The sequence below is a fragment of the Serinus canaria genome, chromosome 14 (assembly GCF_022539315.1).
Source record: "Serinus canaria isolate serCan28SL12 chromosome 14, serCan2020, whole genome shotgun sequence".
In the NCBI taxonomy this organism is placed as follows: Eukaryota; Metazoa; Chordata; class Aves; order Passeriformes; family Fringillidae; genus Serinus; species Serinus canaria.
Genome location: NC_066328.1, coordinates 9084859 through 9102268, shown reverse-complemented (window position 1 = coordinate 9102268; position 17410 = coordinate 9084859). Strand labels below are relative to the sequence as shown.

At 43.3% G+C, this 17410-nt stretch overlaps 1 protein-coding gene, 1 long non-coding RNA gene and 1 other non-coding gene across 4 annotated transcripts; 2 read left to right on the top strand and 1 right to left on the bottom strand.

The window, feature by feature from the left end:
- Nucleotides 1-62: 62 nt before the first annotated feature.
- LOC127060169 (uncharacterized) lies at nucleotides 63-3756 on the top strand. The gene is made up of 3 exons (XR_007778865.1): nucleotides 63-200; nucleotides 344-485; nucleotides 3045-3756. It is a non-coding gene; the product is annotated as an uncharacterized LOC127060169 (long non-coding RNA).
- A 290-nt stretch (nucleotides 3757-4046) lies between these two features.
- Nucleotides 4047-4128, top strand: TRNAL-UAG (transfer RNA leucine (anticodon UAG)). The gene has a single exon. It is a non-coding gene; the product is annotated as a tRNA-Leu (tRNA).
- Nucleotides 4129-5118: 990 nt separating this feature from the next.
- Nucleotides 5119-16994, bottom strand: LOC103817883 (putative short-chain dehydrogenase/reductase family 42E member 2). 2 transcript variants are annotated; one of them, XM_018915941.3, is made up of 12 exons: nucleotides 16901-16994; nucleotides 15579-15970; nucleotides 14960-15055; nucleotides 13910-13967; nucleotides 13170-13288; nucleotides 11688-11763; nucleotides 10180-10262; nucleotides 8811-8948; nucleotides 7754-7819; nucleotides 7025-7088; nucleotides 6461-6534; nucleotides 5119-5880 (listed from the first exon to the last, which is right to left on the bottom strand). In XM_018915941.3, the coding sequence occupies exons 2-12, from the start codon at nucleotides 15798-15800 to the stop codon at nucleotides 5635-5637; spliced, it is 1242 nt and encodes a 413-aa protein (XP_018771486.1). In that variant the 5' UTR covers nucleotides 15801-15970; nucleotides 16901-16994; the 3' UTR covers nucleotides 5119-5634. The 2 variants fall into 2 exon arrangements, with proteins under 2 accessions (XP_018771486.1, XP_050836207.1); XM_050980250.1 differs by lacking the exon at nucleotides 16901-16994 and having other exon boundaries at nucleotides 15579-16470.
- Between the last annotated feature and the right edge of the window lie 416 nt (nucleotides 16995-17410).

The following is a 17410-nucleotide window of genomic DNA, read 5'->3' as shown; positions in this document are numbered from 1 at the left end:
GGGAGGAGGCGGGAACCCGGCAGCGGGGCCGCCCCTCACCGCCCGCGGCCCCGGCAAGGCGCCGCCTCCCGCTCCCTCAGCGGCCCCGCGGGCTCCTGCCGCGCCGCCTCACTGCACTACGGCGCCGGGACCCTGCCAGATACTTCATTCCAGTGAAAACCGACAAAAATCTGAGCAGAGCTCCCATCTAACACCGTTAGGTATTAGCGATGGGGAATCCCGGGGCCAGTGCGGACAGGAAGGAGAGCGGGTGTGCAGGTCTCACAGGACAGGTCTCAGGGGTGCCCGCAGCCTCACAGGAGAGCCGCCCAAACTTACTTTCATTTCTGTTCCTGTTGGGCAGGGAGCTGAAAGGAGGGGGTGTCCTGGGACAGATGCTCTCATGGGAAGCACCCACTGCACGGCAGCCCCCCGAAGATCCCAGCCCCGAGGGAAGGCACAGGGAGCAAAAATGGGCAGCGACCAGGGGCCTGTCTGCGCTTCAGGTTGGTCTTTGGAGCTAAATTAAATTGCGCTATTGCACATTTCCCCATAAGAAATGGCAGTATTGTGCACCAGATTTCACGTTCTAAAGACTATGTTTCCTCAAAGCACCCACATTTGCGTTTGTTCCAAAACACTTGGCTTTCTGGGTTGAAAATGCCCATGTTTAAGCTTTTCCTAAAGCTAGAATTTGTGGAAAATTTAAACAAAACTCCTTATCCTTTAATGAGTTACATGGAAATTAATGTAAATAGGTTCTGGCTTAATTGTATTACTTGGCAGCCTGCTAAGAATCTGCCTTTTTTACTGCTCTTCAATCCCTTACTCATGTAAATAATCCTCATTAGTGCTTTTTACCATGAGTAGAGGTTACAGAACCGAGACTGGAAGATGTGACTACGTCCTTTGTGACAGATGGATGGTCTCTTGCAGAACCACAGACAGAAAAATGCACAATCCCTGTGCTCTCCAAAGAGAGCAGAAAAACACTGCTGCTGAGATAATCTTCAGGAGGAAGATTACCAATATTTAATTAAAAACACAGAGCAGACGCTCTGACTCTCTGCCAGGAAAACCCGCCATTACTTACATAAATTAAACTGTGTCTCAGCATGGGGACTGGGGGGAGCAGCACACATTTGCAGGAACACCACCTACAATTTGACAGTACCTGTAATTTTGTCACCAATTTCTAGCACCATGCTGAGGCTGCAAGCCCTGGTTGGAGAATGTCAAGCAGACACTTGACTGAGCCCCTGTTTAATGGTGCTTCCTAAGGGCATATTTTTTCTCAAATTCATGCAGAGTTTAAACTGAAACACATTTGCAATGTTAGTGATTGTGCAGAAAAACTCTTGAGGTCTTATTCATTTCCCAGCTGCAAATCACTGTGGTAAATATTAGCAGTTAGCAATAACTGAGCACTTTTGCCCCATGAGCACCAGAACTTGCATTTCTTCATTTTTCACTCTGCTGTCAGCCCAGCTGAGCACCCTGAGGAGAGCAGCACCCGGCAGGGCTGATGTTGGGATGCTTCATGGCAGGGCTTGGGAAGAACACAGACTCATCAAATGAATTCTGAAAGCCTAGAAGAAGCCAGATGTCTGGTTCCCACTGTGTGAAATCGTATTGATAATGGTTAAAAGGTCACCACCTGCCATGGTAGGCTACTGATAATGGTGGAATACTGTAACTGGTGTGATCCATGAGCACAACTGAACACGTCATGAGAGGAGCTCATTTTAAACTCAGGCAAATCATGGGATCATTAGGGTTGCAAAAGACCTCCAAGGTCAAGACCAGCCTTTTACTGAATCCCACCACACCCACATGACCATATCACAAAGTGCCACGTCTACTTGTTTTTTAAACACTTCCAGGGATGGTGACTCCACCACTTTCAGTGGAGAAACTTTTCCTAATATCCAACCTGAACCCCCTCCCAATGCAGCTTGGGGCCATTTCCTTTTGTCTTGTTACTTGGGAGGGGGAACTGGTCCCCATGTTGCCACAACCTCTCTTCAGGGAGTTACAGAGAGCCTCCTTTTCTTGAGCCTGAACACCCCCAGCTGCTCCTTGTAGGATTTACCCTCTAGACCCTTCACCAGCTCTGTTGCCCTTCTCTGGACACAAAATACTTTGCATTATTTTGGACTAAAAGGAGCCCCACAGCTGCCTTCTGCCATAAATCCTCACGGAGAATGTTCTGCTCTATCAGGAACATGGGTTATGCCTTGTCAAGCTACACATTTCTCATGCTTTTAAATAAGCCAGCTCTGTTACCCTGGTGCAAGGGTGTACTTATTCCCAGGTTTAAGCCTGGAGCTTCTCTTCTATTCTCTGTAACATTTTCTTAAAAGAACAGACAGTGATGATGAAAAACTAAAGACATGTTGAAATCAGGCATTGGCCCAGACATGCTGTATGTTCTAGTTTTAGTTTTCTATTTATACATTATGTATACACTTAAAGAGTTTGAGTCACTTTTTTTGTTGTTTTGAAAATATTAAAAATTAAATTAGAAATGGCAACTTAGAGAATCAGTGACCTGCAAGTCTAGTATGTTATTCTTCCATTGAGTGTTCAGCACTGCATAATTTTTTTCCCAAGAGCACTACAGCTTGGAAAGTTTCAGTATGCTAATTTTAAATAAGGTTTCTTTTAGAAATCATTGTTCTAGGGAAATGTGGTTTTTGAAAGGAAGAAGGAAAGGACACCCATTATGATATTAACTTGCAGAGCAATTTTATTCTGCATTAGTTTAAATCTGTAGATTTAAAAATTGCCTTTAAATAAATCAATTTCTTGACAATTTTGGCCCTCATACTCCTATGATAATCTGGTCTTACAAGGTGAATCAAGCTGGTCATAAGCCTCACTGCAGTCATATGGGAGGTGCATATAACACACACCTAAAACTTCCTGGAGCACCAATGCATGATTGTCTGTGGGAAGAAGGGCAGTGATGGACATAATTTCTCCATATTGTTTTAATTGCATTGCATTTAGTCTTGATATTTTTAGCTCTGTCCACAAAGTAATTGTACACATTTCTCCTGCAGGCCTCCCAGAACATGAGAATTCATCGTTCTACTCACCAGTGACCGAATGTGGCTCCGGTTGCCAAAGCCACTCTCTCATTGAGGTGGACAGGGAAACCGCCTGCGCGCACCGTCTGGAGCCCAGCAGCAGGTAAGGAGGCACCGACGTGTCAGGACAGCAATCTGTGTGCGGGCTGCCCGACCCCCAGCTGCCAGCGAGATAAAGGCGGCAGGGGCCTCCCGTGTCGGGTGGGAATGGTTCAGCTGAGGACACACAGCCATGCCAAGGGAGCAGCTGCCAGGGAAGGTCACTGGCCTCGCAGCGAGCTGGCAGCTCTTGGGCAGCACGTGTGCTCTGGTGGGCCAGAGCGACTGCAGCGGGCAGGGAAAGCAGTGGGTACCTGAGACGGGGCGGGACGGACCCTCTTTCTGGCCGGGAGTGTGTGCACACCTGCTATCGCGGCCGCCAAGGCACCAGCCAAGGGCTGCCCACCACCCTGCGGGACCAGGGCACGGGGAGAGTCCTCCCGAGGACCAGCTGGAGCTGATCCACCACAGCCGCGGCTGCTGTGGGGCACAAACCGCACGGTAGCGCCTTGCCGAGGTGCAGGCCTGGGCCTGCCGTGGACAAAGTGCCCCGAGGGCACCAAAGCCCCTACAGTAGAAAGGGTCGAGGCTCAAGGTCCGGCCGAGCCCGGGAGAGGGAGCCGGAGCCCCGCTGCAAGCCCGGCCGCTCGTCCGGCTGAGCGTGGGGCCACGTGCGCAGGTGGCGCCGGGCATGGGGCGGCGGCGCCACCTACCGGGCGGGGGCGGGGACTGCGCTGGGCCGGCCCCGCTGGTGCCTACGCATTCGCGGGCATGGAGAGCGCGGGGCCGGGACCGGCTGCAGGAGCGGCGTTCACGGGGCGTGGCGGGTGCTGCAGGCCGTGTGTAGCTGCGGACACAGCAGTGTGTACAGATGAAGGGGAAGAAGGCGGCCCTTCTCCCGTCAAAGAAGCCAGGCGGGCGGCTAAACTATCAGGCGGTAGCGTGGCCGAGTGGTCTAAGGCGCTGGATTTAGGCTCCAGTCATTTCGATGGCGTGGGTTCGAATCCCACCGCTGCCAAGTTGTTTTTGTCCCCGCCGCGGCGGCTCCTTTTCGCCTCCCGCACAGCAAAAACGCGGGAGCTGCCGGCGGGGGCTGCCCGGGGCCGGCCCGGTGCGAGCGGCACTGCCCGGGCCGGGCCCGGCATGCCGAGGGCGCTGGTGGCTGTCGGTCACAGTCGGTAAATCAATATTATAGAAAGTTGTGATATGAGCTACAGAAAAGGGATTATCTACTGTGCGAGGCTCTTGCTTTAAGAATAAATCGAGGAACACGCTAATTTTCAGGGGTTCCGCCTTTTCGTGCTGCATTTGTGTTATAGCACCCCCACCCACGGGCTCGGCCCCTGGGCTTTGTGGCCTGCCTTGCACTCCCCTGGAGAGGAGGTGCCAGTTTTTACACCCTCTCCAGAATTCTCAAACCCATCCATGATTACTCCCCTCCAGACCATGATTTCTCCAGGTCTCATCCCTAGTTCTTTCCCAAGCTCTCTGCTGTTTGCATCTTGCCCTTGGTTTTTGTCTCTCCGTGTTACAGATTGCAAAGATGCACGTGGGAAAGAGATTTCTCTGATAATTCCCACCGTGAGTGGTGGATGGGAAGGAGCTGGACTCTGCTTTAGGTCCATTTTAGCTGAACAGTAATGTGAAAAGCACATTGTTCACATTAGCTGCTGCAGGAATTCACTCAGCACAGCTGCCATACTTCAGAAATTTGGTGCCAAAACAGACTTGAGACTTAAGTTCAGCTGAGGAGCAACTGAACTGTGTTAGTTGTTGCCCTTAACTACAGGAGGTGAAGAAAGCTGTACAAAGATGTGTGCAAGCCATAGCAGCAGATTCCTCTACTGTGTCATAAATACACTTAACTAATGTAACTTACTTAGTAATTTCCAATTTAACTAAAATACCCTGTGAAAAGCCCAACCAGCATGTAGCCACAGCTCTGTGCCAGGGGCAGGGCAGGGAGCAGTTCTGGGAAATTGTGCAGAGACACAGCACAGACTTCAGCAATGTTTCAAGTACACTTTTATTTTCCCTCAGATGTGGTGCTAGAGCTAATTCATGAAATCACACAATGTGAAGTCTCTGTAAGCCTGGTGTGTGTTATTTGTAGTCATCTGTTCTGTCTGTGCCTTTGTTTGTTCCTCTGTTCCACAAGGTAGTGAGCCATGACAGAAGCTGTGGTCAAGTCTTTCTTCTTATTTCAGCCATTTTTCTTCAGTGGTGAAGCACTGCAGGCTGTCTGCAGCTCTTGTTTTTCCTGCAGGTTCTCATTTACTTCAGCAGTCAATGTAGAAAGTTGTTTTGGTTTGAAATAAAGGCAACAATCATGACTCTGGTTGTGTTTCAGTGATTTGGCAATTATTGCTTACTGTATTTTAATTTCTCAGGTCCAGCCACTCGTTTGTTATGATATTGTTTGTAAATTCAAAAGTAGCTGCCTCTTTGTTGTGCTGTGCCAGTAACTATTGTGGAAGTCAGAATGACATGGGTAGCAATACTGTGACCCTGCAGTTTGTGCAGGTCAGTGTCGTCTTCCTTTAAGAAAACGAAAAATTGAAAGGCCACCAAGTTTTGAAAAAAGAAAAAGAAAAATTAAAGTAACAAATAAAGTCAGGAAAATATTGAGGAAGAGCTTATAATGTGAGGGTGGTCTGGATTCAATGTAGTGGTTCACAGAATCAGCAAAGTCAAACTTCTGTGGGCGGTACCCCAGCTGAGCTCGTGCCTTGTCTATTCGAAATGTGTGAGTTACAGAAATGTTCTGCACCTGCAGGGCAAAGGAATCAACATACAGAGGTGTGACTACACAGGCAGCTGGAACAAACTGTAAATGGCAGCAAAGACACAGTTAAAGGAAATGTAAAATGCAAAAAACCCCACAACATTATATCAATGTCCTATGAGTATTGCACACATTATTTTTAAAATTGTCTACTCAAAAGGGGATTCTTGAAAGCACAAAGAGACATTAAAAGATGCGAAGTAGAATCTGTAAATGTCACAAAAAATGTTCTGCAAGCGTTCTCTTGCTTAGGTACTCAAAGAGTCAGGTCAAAGCCATCTCGTAGGTTCCTAAAGGCCCAGCCAAGGCTTACAGGATACTGACCCTTGGAAGAGAGGAGCTGAAGAAGCCTCTCCCAGACTGCAAGCATAAGCTCTTTTCAAAAATCATGGCAGCCAAGCACAATATATTGCCTGAATTGAACACAATGCCTGTATTTGCCCTGGAAACTGGAGGCTGAAGCAGCACTGGGTGGATTTTACTTCCTACTGACTGAAAGCCTCCCTCAGATGAACATGTATGGATCCCGTGAGAATTAAGGAAAGTTTACAAACACAGACTTTACCTCATTTCTGGTCAGCAGTGGGGGCAGGTCAACAACTGGTCTCAAAATTGCATGAAGGCGTTCCATGAATGTGGCTGCATAACAAAAGATTTTGACTTGAGGTAAGAACAGTAAATTGCTTTGCCATTGTGATTGTGACATCTCACACTGTAAATGCTCACTAAGGATAATCACAGACCTGAGAGCTCATGGTACCATTATGAACACCATCTAACTACTTGCTCTCAAGGGGCTGGAATTTAATCTAATCTAATTTAATTTAATCTTAATTATTGTGCTTGTGGAAAAAGGTTTTGGAAAAGGGAAAAAGTTGGGCACAGATCTAGTGAAAAGGTCATGAGGCTTCATAAAAAATATGGCAACAGAGAACCTCTTTTAGTGGGACTTGAGTAAGAGGTCATTCTGGTTTCAACTGCACAGAGGTGAGTTTTACACTGCTGAACGCTAGGTGAGCAGACAGCATTTTTAGACATGAAAATTGTGGGAAAATTAAACAATATTATATTACAGTTATGAATGAGGGTAGCATGAACAGGAAAGAGAAATGTTGATAAAATATTTTACCTGATGCATAGACTAAAGAAGTAGGAATACGTATCCATGGCTTACTGCAACCTAATCTTTCAAACTGAAAAAGATTTAAAAAACAATGAAACCCCCCAGAAACTTTAAACAAGTTTTAAAGTTTCAATATAGAATATATTTATGGAAATATTTACTGTGAAAATAGAAAAATTAATCACGATTCTTAGTATTTACTATTTTTCATTTTTGAGGAGATGGCAGTTAAATGTCACCCACAGACACTATGTCATTTTTGTATCTTAAAAGAATGAAAGAAATTACAATAATTAATTGAAATGCCATTGTGTGGTGATTCCTAATTTAACATCATGACATGTTTATGGTTTTGAGCCTATCATTAACAACATGGTATTTTGAAAAGAATGAACAGATGAATACTTAAGATTTCTATTTTGTGCCCACCCAAAATGCTCATTATTCCCATCTGCATGCCCCATAAATGAAGACAGTAACAGCTCAGGACAGGCTGCTGGTGTAGGTGGTGCTTTGGTCTCAGGGAAGACATTTCCTTTAACATAGTATTTTGGATGGGCTTTGTTACAGTGCTAATCACACTGAAATTCAAGCAGGAATTAAACCCACTTTCAGAGAGTTCCAGGTGGAACTCTCACACCCAAAGCAAACATACAAAATCTAGCATGCACACAAAAACTGCAATTGTATACAGTCAAAGAAATGAATGTACTTAGAGATCAGTATTGCACGTACAAGGGGAGTTAGCCATTCAAAAAGGTTGGATTTTTCTCCATCATGAATGAAATACACTTGGCCACTCTGTTAAAGAGGTAGAGAAGAGACAAGTCAGTAAAAATAGTAGTGCATATATATTGACTTCTTTTTCTTTATCTCACCCCTTATGAACAGATTATAAATAATACAGCAATATCAAATATGAGTGGGTGCACACAGGAGTCACACACTCTGCTTGTGTTGCATTCAGTGGCACTGTTGGGTGCAGCAGAATTGGTGAGCAGGTGGCTTGTGTGGTTAACCTGCCTTGGAATAAATGGTTCATTACAAATGTGCCTGTTCAGAGTTGCTGTACTGACTGTGCAGAGACACCACTGGAGCTCCTACTGGATCTCACTGGTGCTGCTGGCACGTGTCAACCAAAGGGGGGGACATGTTCTGCTCTGGGTCTAGTTAAGGCTCACTGGAACCCAGAAGTCTCCTGTGTAGCCAAGCTCTATGTTCCTGCTTTCCTTTTGCTTTCAGGGTTTTAGAAAAAGCAGTTTAATCTACTTTGATCCCCTTTCTAATATACTCTCGAGACAATGCTTCTAGGTGATTAAAAACCTGCATTTACAAGGAGGTAAACTGTTGTGACTGTTTTTGAAAGCAATGAACCCAAATGAAATGTGCCTCTGTTGGCACACGGGATGGGAAGAACTGACCATCACAGTTCAGAATATTAAATCTGGACCTGTACAGGGAAACAGGACCAATCTGCCTGAACTTCCACTTTCATTTCCAGCATAGCAAACATTCTTTGCTCATCTTCCAGAAATTATAAATATTGCATTTTAAAAATGCAAAGATGGAGACTTTGTTACAGAACTGAATATTCCATCTCTTAACCAACACCGACAGCCAACACTGTGCCCCATCCCACATTGCTCATAGCACACTGATCAGCTGAAAACACAGACAACAATGTGAGCTGAAGGACAATAACTCTAAATACTGCAGTGGTTACTGTAGCACAGGATACAGTGGCAGGATCCACTCTCAAGTGAGATCTGTGGTGGTTTTACTGTTTACTTACAGCTATGTAGTTCTTTTCAGGGGTGAGAGCTTGAGCAGCCAGAATATGAGCTTGTACAAAATTCTCTACATGTATCCAGTTCATTTGAACAGTAGGGTCCCCAAACTTGAAGCTAAGTAGCCTTCTCTCAATAATCTTCTGTAGATATAAACAAATATGAAACCATAATAAAATGAGTTTAAGAACGGGGTAAAGTGTCTTGTCCAGCTAAATGTAGGTCTAGCTCTACTTAAAAAAAAAAAAAAAGAAGGAAATACATGAATCAATTAAAAATATTCAAGGGAGCTGCTCATGAGAAAATGTCAAAAGATGTATTGCAATATGTCCTGAATTTACAAAAAGTACAAGTCTTTACTTATCTAGGGATAAGTAAAATATTGTATGGAAAGGTAGATTACAGTTCTCAGTGGAACAAAAGTATTCACTAAATTGGATCAAATTTATCAAATAGCTTTGGCTAGGAAAAACTGGAAGATACACTTTGGCTGGAAGGAAAGCGTCCCAGTTTTCACTGAACAGGTAAATTTTAGAAACTGCAAAACATGACATTTGCATGATGCCTTAAACTTGGCTCAAAACCAAATAGAAATTTTAAAGTATTATATTTTTAAAGGGGCTAAACTAAAATCTCAAATTTAACTAAAATGATATTTTCCATTCTTAAAATTATTTACAAGATGATAACATATAATTTGGCTGACTGCAATATAATTTCCTACCTCAGCCACAAACAAGAAATATCTATTATGTGGTCAACTTGAATATATTATTTCCTGAAAGCTGTGTATAACTTTATATTACACTAATTCTTTTAAAATAACTGGCTCACAGAATTCTACAGGGATCATGTTCTAAACATCATCTGTTGGCCCTGCAATTTAAAAGCAAATGAAAAAGAGTAAAATGTGAACACCTCAGCTGCTGCCCTTCAGTAACCTGTTGTACCAGAGGGTGCTTCCAACTCTGGAACCTGCTTCACTGGACAGGGAAAGCTGTTAATAGTTGAGACTGGAAATAAGATATTTTGCTGTATCTCTTTTCATTAATATTTAAAACCATTTGGTGTAAGTTGCATGTAAACAGGCATTTAAAATATCATGGATTGGCCTGAATCTTACAGTAATCATTACATTATAAAGCTGGATTTTCATGTGTTTGTATTTAATTTTAAAGAAAAGGCTTTTAAAATCTACACTTTACAGATATAATACTTGTTAAAAAAAGGTATAATATCCTCAGCAGAAGATTGAATTGTTGAATTGCTACCCAATGAGATCAGTCAATCTATAATACAAATAAGTGATGCTCCTTTCAGCTTTTTACCCATATCACAGAAAACCCTGCTGGTTAAAAAATTCAGATGACATACTGCTAGCCTTGGCAAGTGTCTCTGCTCTTCTGGGCCGTAGATTCCTGGTGGGCGGAGAACACAGGTATGGAGTATTCCACCTCCTAGAACATGGGATAAGATCATGCTTGAGAGACCTTCACATCACTGCATTGTATCTTTGCTTGTATGAACCAAAGGCTGAGGCAGCAGAACTTACTCTAAAATCATTTCACTACCTTAAAAAACATTACATACGAAAAGGTGCTGCATTAGTAGTAGGATAATAAGATGGGAGAATTAGAGCATGCAAAATAGCAAGAAAAGATTCAGAGAAGTCCTGCAAGCATAGATGTGTTCCTAGAAAATACCAGATATTTAAAAATCTCTTTCTAATTAGTCCCTTGTCCCTGTGCCAGAGCAGTGAATGAATTGTTGGCTGTGGTGATGAATTCACTGAAGTGAGCAGGTTGTTGGAAAATATATTGGATTGTGGAATGAAACCAACTAATCCCCCACAAAATTATTGGTGGGAAGCAGTGACCTGTTAGCAGTACAAGGTAGAGCTTAAAGATTCCCTCAGCAGCACGTTCAGCTACCACTGGAGTGAGGTAGAAGCTCTTGACAATTTCAGTGGGATCATAAAAATCAAATCTTCCCATGTACATCAGCTGGCTGTTTCATCATCTGCTAATAACTGTTCTTAATAGTACTTGTAAACATAAAAAATATCAGTCCTGCTATGGCACAGAATCAAAATGGGATGTTTGGTTCTATTTAATTGACAAATACAGAACTGTGTATTGGTCCTGTAATTAGGAGAGGCTTTGATGTGAAGAGCTGCTAAGGAAATAAAGGGAGAAAAAACCCTTTTCTTATTTTGAACAAAATAATTTTGTTGGGCTGGAGTTCCCATCATGGACTTTCTATCTGTTATAGCTTCTGTAAGTATCAAGTGAAGAGTCTTTTCTGTAAGTTGTCCACGGCTAAATTTAGCTCAGTATCACTTGGTCACATAGAATCATGTTGCACTTTACATTAATTTGTTTTGCACTGGCAGTTATAGTATCTCACAGGTGAGCTTAAGTATTCAAGTGTATAACTGGCTTCCTCAACATGGAAAACTTTGGGAAGCACTAATAAATAATTCCAGGCCCTAGGCTCGGGTACCTACTTCAGATTTTAATTTATAACTTGAGGGGGTGTGTGGATGTACCTATTTAATCAGCATTCGTGTTTTACTTATGTTGCATGAGACAGTGATATTAAACACTTGGTTTTGTTTAATTTATAGCTCTCTTATTATTTTTCATTAACATACTGAACTTACTGCTACCATGCTAAAACCTTTTACAGACATTGTGGGAACTTAAAACTAATTAAAAGTAATTTTTAAATTAAACCACTTTAATTTGTGAGAGGGGGTTGGTAACTTAATTTCATAACTGCTGGGCAATCGAATCCACTAAGGATTGATTCAGGACAGGATTCTGGGGAGGAACAAGAGGAAGAGTAAATCCTACTATGAATTCATGCTCAGACAAAAGTACCTTCTAGTGAAGTTCCGTCAGCTGCTAGTACCATTTGTTCTGCAATCGATTTGGTTCTGGAATAGTGGTCAACAAGCTACAGAGAAAAAGCAAAGACATTTGTATCTATTCCTGAAATGGTGGGACAGAGAGGCATCTCTTCTTCACTAGTTTTCACTTACCAGATGGCAACAAATACCTCAAAATACAGAAGTTGTGGGGTATTAGGTTCAGACTAAAACACATGAATATTTCTAGAGTAAGGAAGCATTTTTGTATATGCAAATCTGGTTAATTAATTTCAGCACATTTGAGAAGCAATAAATATATGTATGCTTTGGATGCTGCCAGGAACGTAATTGATCACTACTTTGTAATCTGGATTTCTTCTTCAGGTAACGGAAAAGTCAAAAGCCAAGTTTTGAAGTCATTACACTTGCTCTGAAGTGTCCTGCTCATGTCCATGTGGCATTGTCCCAGAGAAAGTGTTATTTTAAATGTTATTAAAAATATTCGTATTTTATATCCATCTCTACTTCTTGAAACACCATGAAGTAATTGATGGAGAGAGGAGGGACACAAAAACAACTGTATGCAAAGCAGCCAGAAGTACTTTCTCCTTTTTTAATTAAATGCAGTAAAACCATATAAAATTATGCTGCTTTTCCAGATCAGCTATACCTTGAATATATGTCATCCTCTAAGGGAAAACCAGAAAAATCATGTGGATAATAAATAGCTAAAGAGGCAGCAAGCCATATAACAGAATCCTCATGTCCAGGTGGAATATCCCTATGCTAATGCGGCACTGTGGGATTTATTTTCCAAAAATCGAGACCTTAATAGGAAAACAAAAAATATATACTTTGAAGTACATAAAACTGATGTGCTAAGGTTGTAAATAGCATCTTCAAAGAGGGTAAAGAGTTTTCTTTTTTCTTTCATAGAATGACAGGATGGTTTGGGTTGAAGGGGACTTCAGCAATCATCTTGTTCCAACCCCCTCTTCCATTGGCAGGGACACCTCCCACTAGACCAGGTTGCTCAAACTCTCATCCTGTTGTCATCTTATTGCAGGGGTTCCATGCTGTTGTCTCCTTATCGCAAAGGTTTCATACCTTCTTGGTGTTTTCTCTTGGGCAGCTCCTCAGAGCACTGCCTCTTCCTTCTTCACAAAGCTGCCAACTGACTCCAGTTCCCTTCTCAACCAGCCACCCCACTCTTTTATAGCACTCTTCTTCTCTTTGGTTACAGCTGTGCCCTGGTAAAGTCAGGCCTGCTCCTGATCTTTGATAATTGGGTCAGCTGCAACTCCTTAGGGGTAAGGTTACTTTCTACACTACCTTTATTTTCTTATATTCTATCCCCCTACATCATCACCTGGCCTTTCTTGTGCCTGGATGCTTGCATCACATCAGGCGAAACTCTGTCATAAGCACTCCAGGCTTTTTCAGAAACATGGAAGTAAACAGAGAGATTGGAAAATACAAAACAATGAAATACCTGGTCAATGGGGAAATACGGCAAAGATTCCTCATCCCCGTCTTCAATGGGAAGCCCTCCAAACACCACGTTCACTGAGCTGGTGTACACCAGCCGAGGGACGTTTTTTTTTTTGCAGGCTGCAGCAATGAATAATCAGTTACTTTAGTGGAAAATTATTATTTGAGAAAAAAGTTTGTGTGACATTTTTTCTAAGAAAGTGTCAATTCTTAAAAGAGAAAATCCTTCTATTTTGTGACTGGGTGAGTTGAAATGCAGAGCATATTGAAAGGGAAGACATCAGTGTAGAAGCAAGTGCTTTAGTCGCTGGCACATCCTAAGCTGGGTGCCAGCACTGTGCCTCAGGGGAGCTCCTCCAGCCTGCTGGGCATAGGACAGAAGTCCTACTGCTTCAAGGCCTGCTCACTGCCTGTACACAAGTTGTTAGCAAGCAGGTTAACTACTATAAAATACACAGGGAATTGGTTAACTCCTTACATGGATACAGATTCCCACTTCACTCAAACAAGGTGTTGAAAAGCTGAAGTAGTTGAACTACAGTGCTGGCTCTCATATCACACCTCATAGCAGAACTGAGCATAACCCCCCCTGCCCTGTGACATGTTTCCTCATTTTCTGCCAACAATGTAAAGTACTTGGTGACAGCCAGAGTGTGCCAGAAAGGCCAACTGGCTTTCTCTAAATGGGATATGATGTTTGATATGCTGTACTAACACCCAATGGCACAGTTAAATACATACCATTAAGGATTAATCTTGTTCCATTAATGTTGACAGTTTCAATCTCTTTTTTATGCAACTAGGAAAAGAAAAAAAAAAATGGTGCATTTTATAGTAAATATACATATTCAATTCAATAGGGGGATGTTATAAATGTCCCCAAATAAACATAATTTAGTGCTTTGATTGTTAAAAATGCCATTTAGATTGCTGTTTCAGACTTAAGGAAGTCTAATATAATTTTTAAACTATATGTCTATTTTTCTTGTATTTTTACATACTAGTCTGCTTGAAGCAAAGAAAATTGTAGTGCTCCTAAAAATATATGTCCGGTTGTTACATATCTTGCAGCAGTATGTTAAATACATGTGTTTCAGTAGCACTTTAGGGACCAGTTGCCTCTAACCAGAGCAATTCAAATTATGCATTGCTCAGTGGCAAACAACTTCAAGTGAGCTGTTCTATCCAGACAGGGTAATTATTGAAGTTCCTATTATTAAATAAAGTAAGAAAGAGGTGTTGTTTGTTTGTGGATGTGTGTGTGTGTGTGTATGTGTGCTTGTAACTCTAATTATAAAATTGTGACTCAGAGTCCTACATCAAGTGCATCTGTACAGCTGTTTACCCAATGGTGAACAATTAAAGACTTCAAATATAGTTATTGTTATAATTCAGGTAAATGAAATAATTTATAATTCAGTTAAGGTTTTTATTCTTCCTAGTGACCTTACATCTAGGAGATCCATGTGAAGGTTAAGGAAGAGTCAGGGTTTTGGAGGGAACCAGCCTCCCTTGTCCTTCATTTTGTCTTCACAGTATTTCAGAACTTTTCAATGCCATTTCCATCTCAAACACCTTCCCAGGGTGCTGGTGGAACCTCTAATGGAGAGGAAATCACTGCAAGCAGCCTCCAGTTTGCAGAAGGTGGCACTCCAGTTTGCACAGAGCAATTTACCAAAGGACCAAGGCAATATGAAGAGATGAAATCTGTCATGCAGTGTTACAGCATCAAAGTCTCTCACCCTATGTGTGGGCAGTCACACAGAAAAAACCAAAACTATGTGGACTCACCTGCTCTGTTCCTGACATTCCATATGAAGCTACGTGAAACACACAGTCAGCCCCTTCACAGACTGCCAATATGGCACTGTAATCCCTGATATCTGTCTGTAATACACAAAACAAGATATTTGGACATGAGCTCAAAGCTGTTGGTGAGCATTTGTCATACAGTGGGTTAGCACAGAGGGAATCCATAACTAGAATGCATATATAGAACTGTACTTGCTGTACAAGTATCCTGGGACTCAAAACTATGCACACCTCCCTACTTGCTGATAATTATACTTTTCTTCCATAGAATCCAAAGAACTTTAGAGACATTCATTAAGGTTCACACTACTCCTGTGTTCATTCTATAGGTGGTTTAACTAAGGCATAGATGAAGGCAGGATCCTGAGGAGTCAGGAGTGAAACTGCTCCACGCATTACAGGTTTTGCTGGTTTCCTTATTTCAGATATACTAAAATCCATTCACCAAAACTCATCTGGGATGTTCACACAGGTAAAAAGGTTACTGAAATTTGAAATAATTGGCAATAGGTATTTGGATTCTGTGAAAACTAGGAAAACATTATGGAAAAGGCAAGTGAACTAATTTTGACTGTTGGGAAGATATTATTTATCATACCTGGATCCACACCACTCCACTGGGAATCCTCCACAAAGGCTTGTGTATGTCACACAGAACAACAGAAGCTCCTATGTTGGCAAGAGCACATCCCAGCTTATATCCACAGTAGCCACCACCTCCTGTCACCACGGCTCTCATACTGATTTTATTGAGTGTTCCAGCACGTTTGCTCTGTTTGCAGTCAGAGTTTCGGTGGGAGGATGTTGGTACTCCACTCATTTTTGGTTTTGTGTCAATAAAATACTGCCCAGTGCTACCAGATAAATGTAAAAATTCCTTCTACATAGTGAAAATTGCTCCATAGCACTCCTGGATGCAGACAATTTCAGGGAGTTGCATGTTGACAAGATCTAGTCACAGCAGCAAAATCTGGCTTTAATGCAGCCTGCCTAAGAGATAAAGACAAAAGCAACCCAAAATTTACAGTTCCCAGATTACTGCCAAGACAGACATCTGAATGAAGTGGTATTTCCAGCTTCTTTCTAAGTACCAGCAGTTAAATTAAGAATACACTGAGTTGTTATCATTGGCAGTGCTGGAGTTGAGATAGATGAAGATGTCAGGAGGGAAGAGGGATGCCTGATCCTTATAACTTTAGAAGGTGTATCAGAGAACAAGGCTATCAAATCCCTTGCTTTCGAGGGGAACTCGAATAAATAGCTGCTATACTACAGAAAAGGTTAACAACTGCATTAAGAGAAAAGTACTCGTGAATCACTTATTTTCTGAACATAGAGGTTCTTGCCCTTCTAGGGGCTCCTCACCGGCAGTTAGGACATTTCAGAGCCTGTGGCTACCGACTCCCTCCGACACCCAGTCCCTGCCCCGGCCGCAATTAAACATTCAAAGCCACCCGAGCCCCGCCGGGGCTCTCTGCATCTCACTTGCAAATCGGCCGGGCGGCAGCGCAGGGCCCCGTGCTCGGGCCGGGCCCCCGCCCGACCCCCGGCCTCGGGCGGCTCCCGCGGGCGGCGCCGTTGGGGCCGTTGGGGCCGGGCGCGGGCAGCGGCCGCGGGAGCCGCTCCGGCCAGGGGCGTCCGGCCCGACCCTGCAACAGCCTCCGCACGGCCCTGCAGCATCCCCGCACCCTCTCATCCCGCAGCATCTCTGACATCCCACCGCATCCCCAGGCTCCCACAGAACCCCTGGGTCCCACTCATCTGGCAGCAGCTTTGGGATTGCACATCTTTCCTGGCATTCTGCTCATCACACAGCATCCACGTAGCGCACATCATCCTGGGGATCCTACAGCATGTCACGGTGTTCTTGGGTTGCCAGAGCATCCCTGGGATCCCAGAGCATCCTACGGTGGTTCTTACCTCCGAGTGTCTTCACGCAGCTGTGACTGCTGCACAAAAGCATCCTGGCAGTAGTGAGGGCTCCGGTCACACTGAGGTACCTGTTGAACAGGTTGTTCAGGAAGAAAACACCACCTCCTGCCTACTGGTTGGACAGTCGGTGGCAGGACATGGCTCATAGAGATGCAGAACTTCTGAGACACCTGCAAAACAGCAGGAATTCCCAAAGAGGCACAAATAAACAAATAGGCACTAAGGTCCCTTTCCACCTGAGCCTCCCTGTGGTCATTTGAGCCTGGGAGGGTGTGAAAAGGGTCAGGAGGTGCAGAATTTTCAGTTAAGGCAAAATTTAAGCTTGGAACACGTTTACCTCTTTTGTTACAGCTGTGCTATGACTGAACGTTCATATTAAATTTTAATCACTTAAAGACACATTGCAGTTATGTTAGAGTGGGAGTAACTCACACAAGAGCCAGCTTAAGAGACTCAGCAAAGACCCACAGAAATAAGAGAGCTGGCTATTCCCAACTG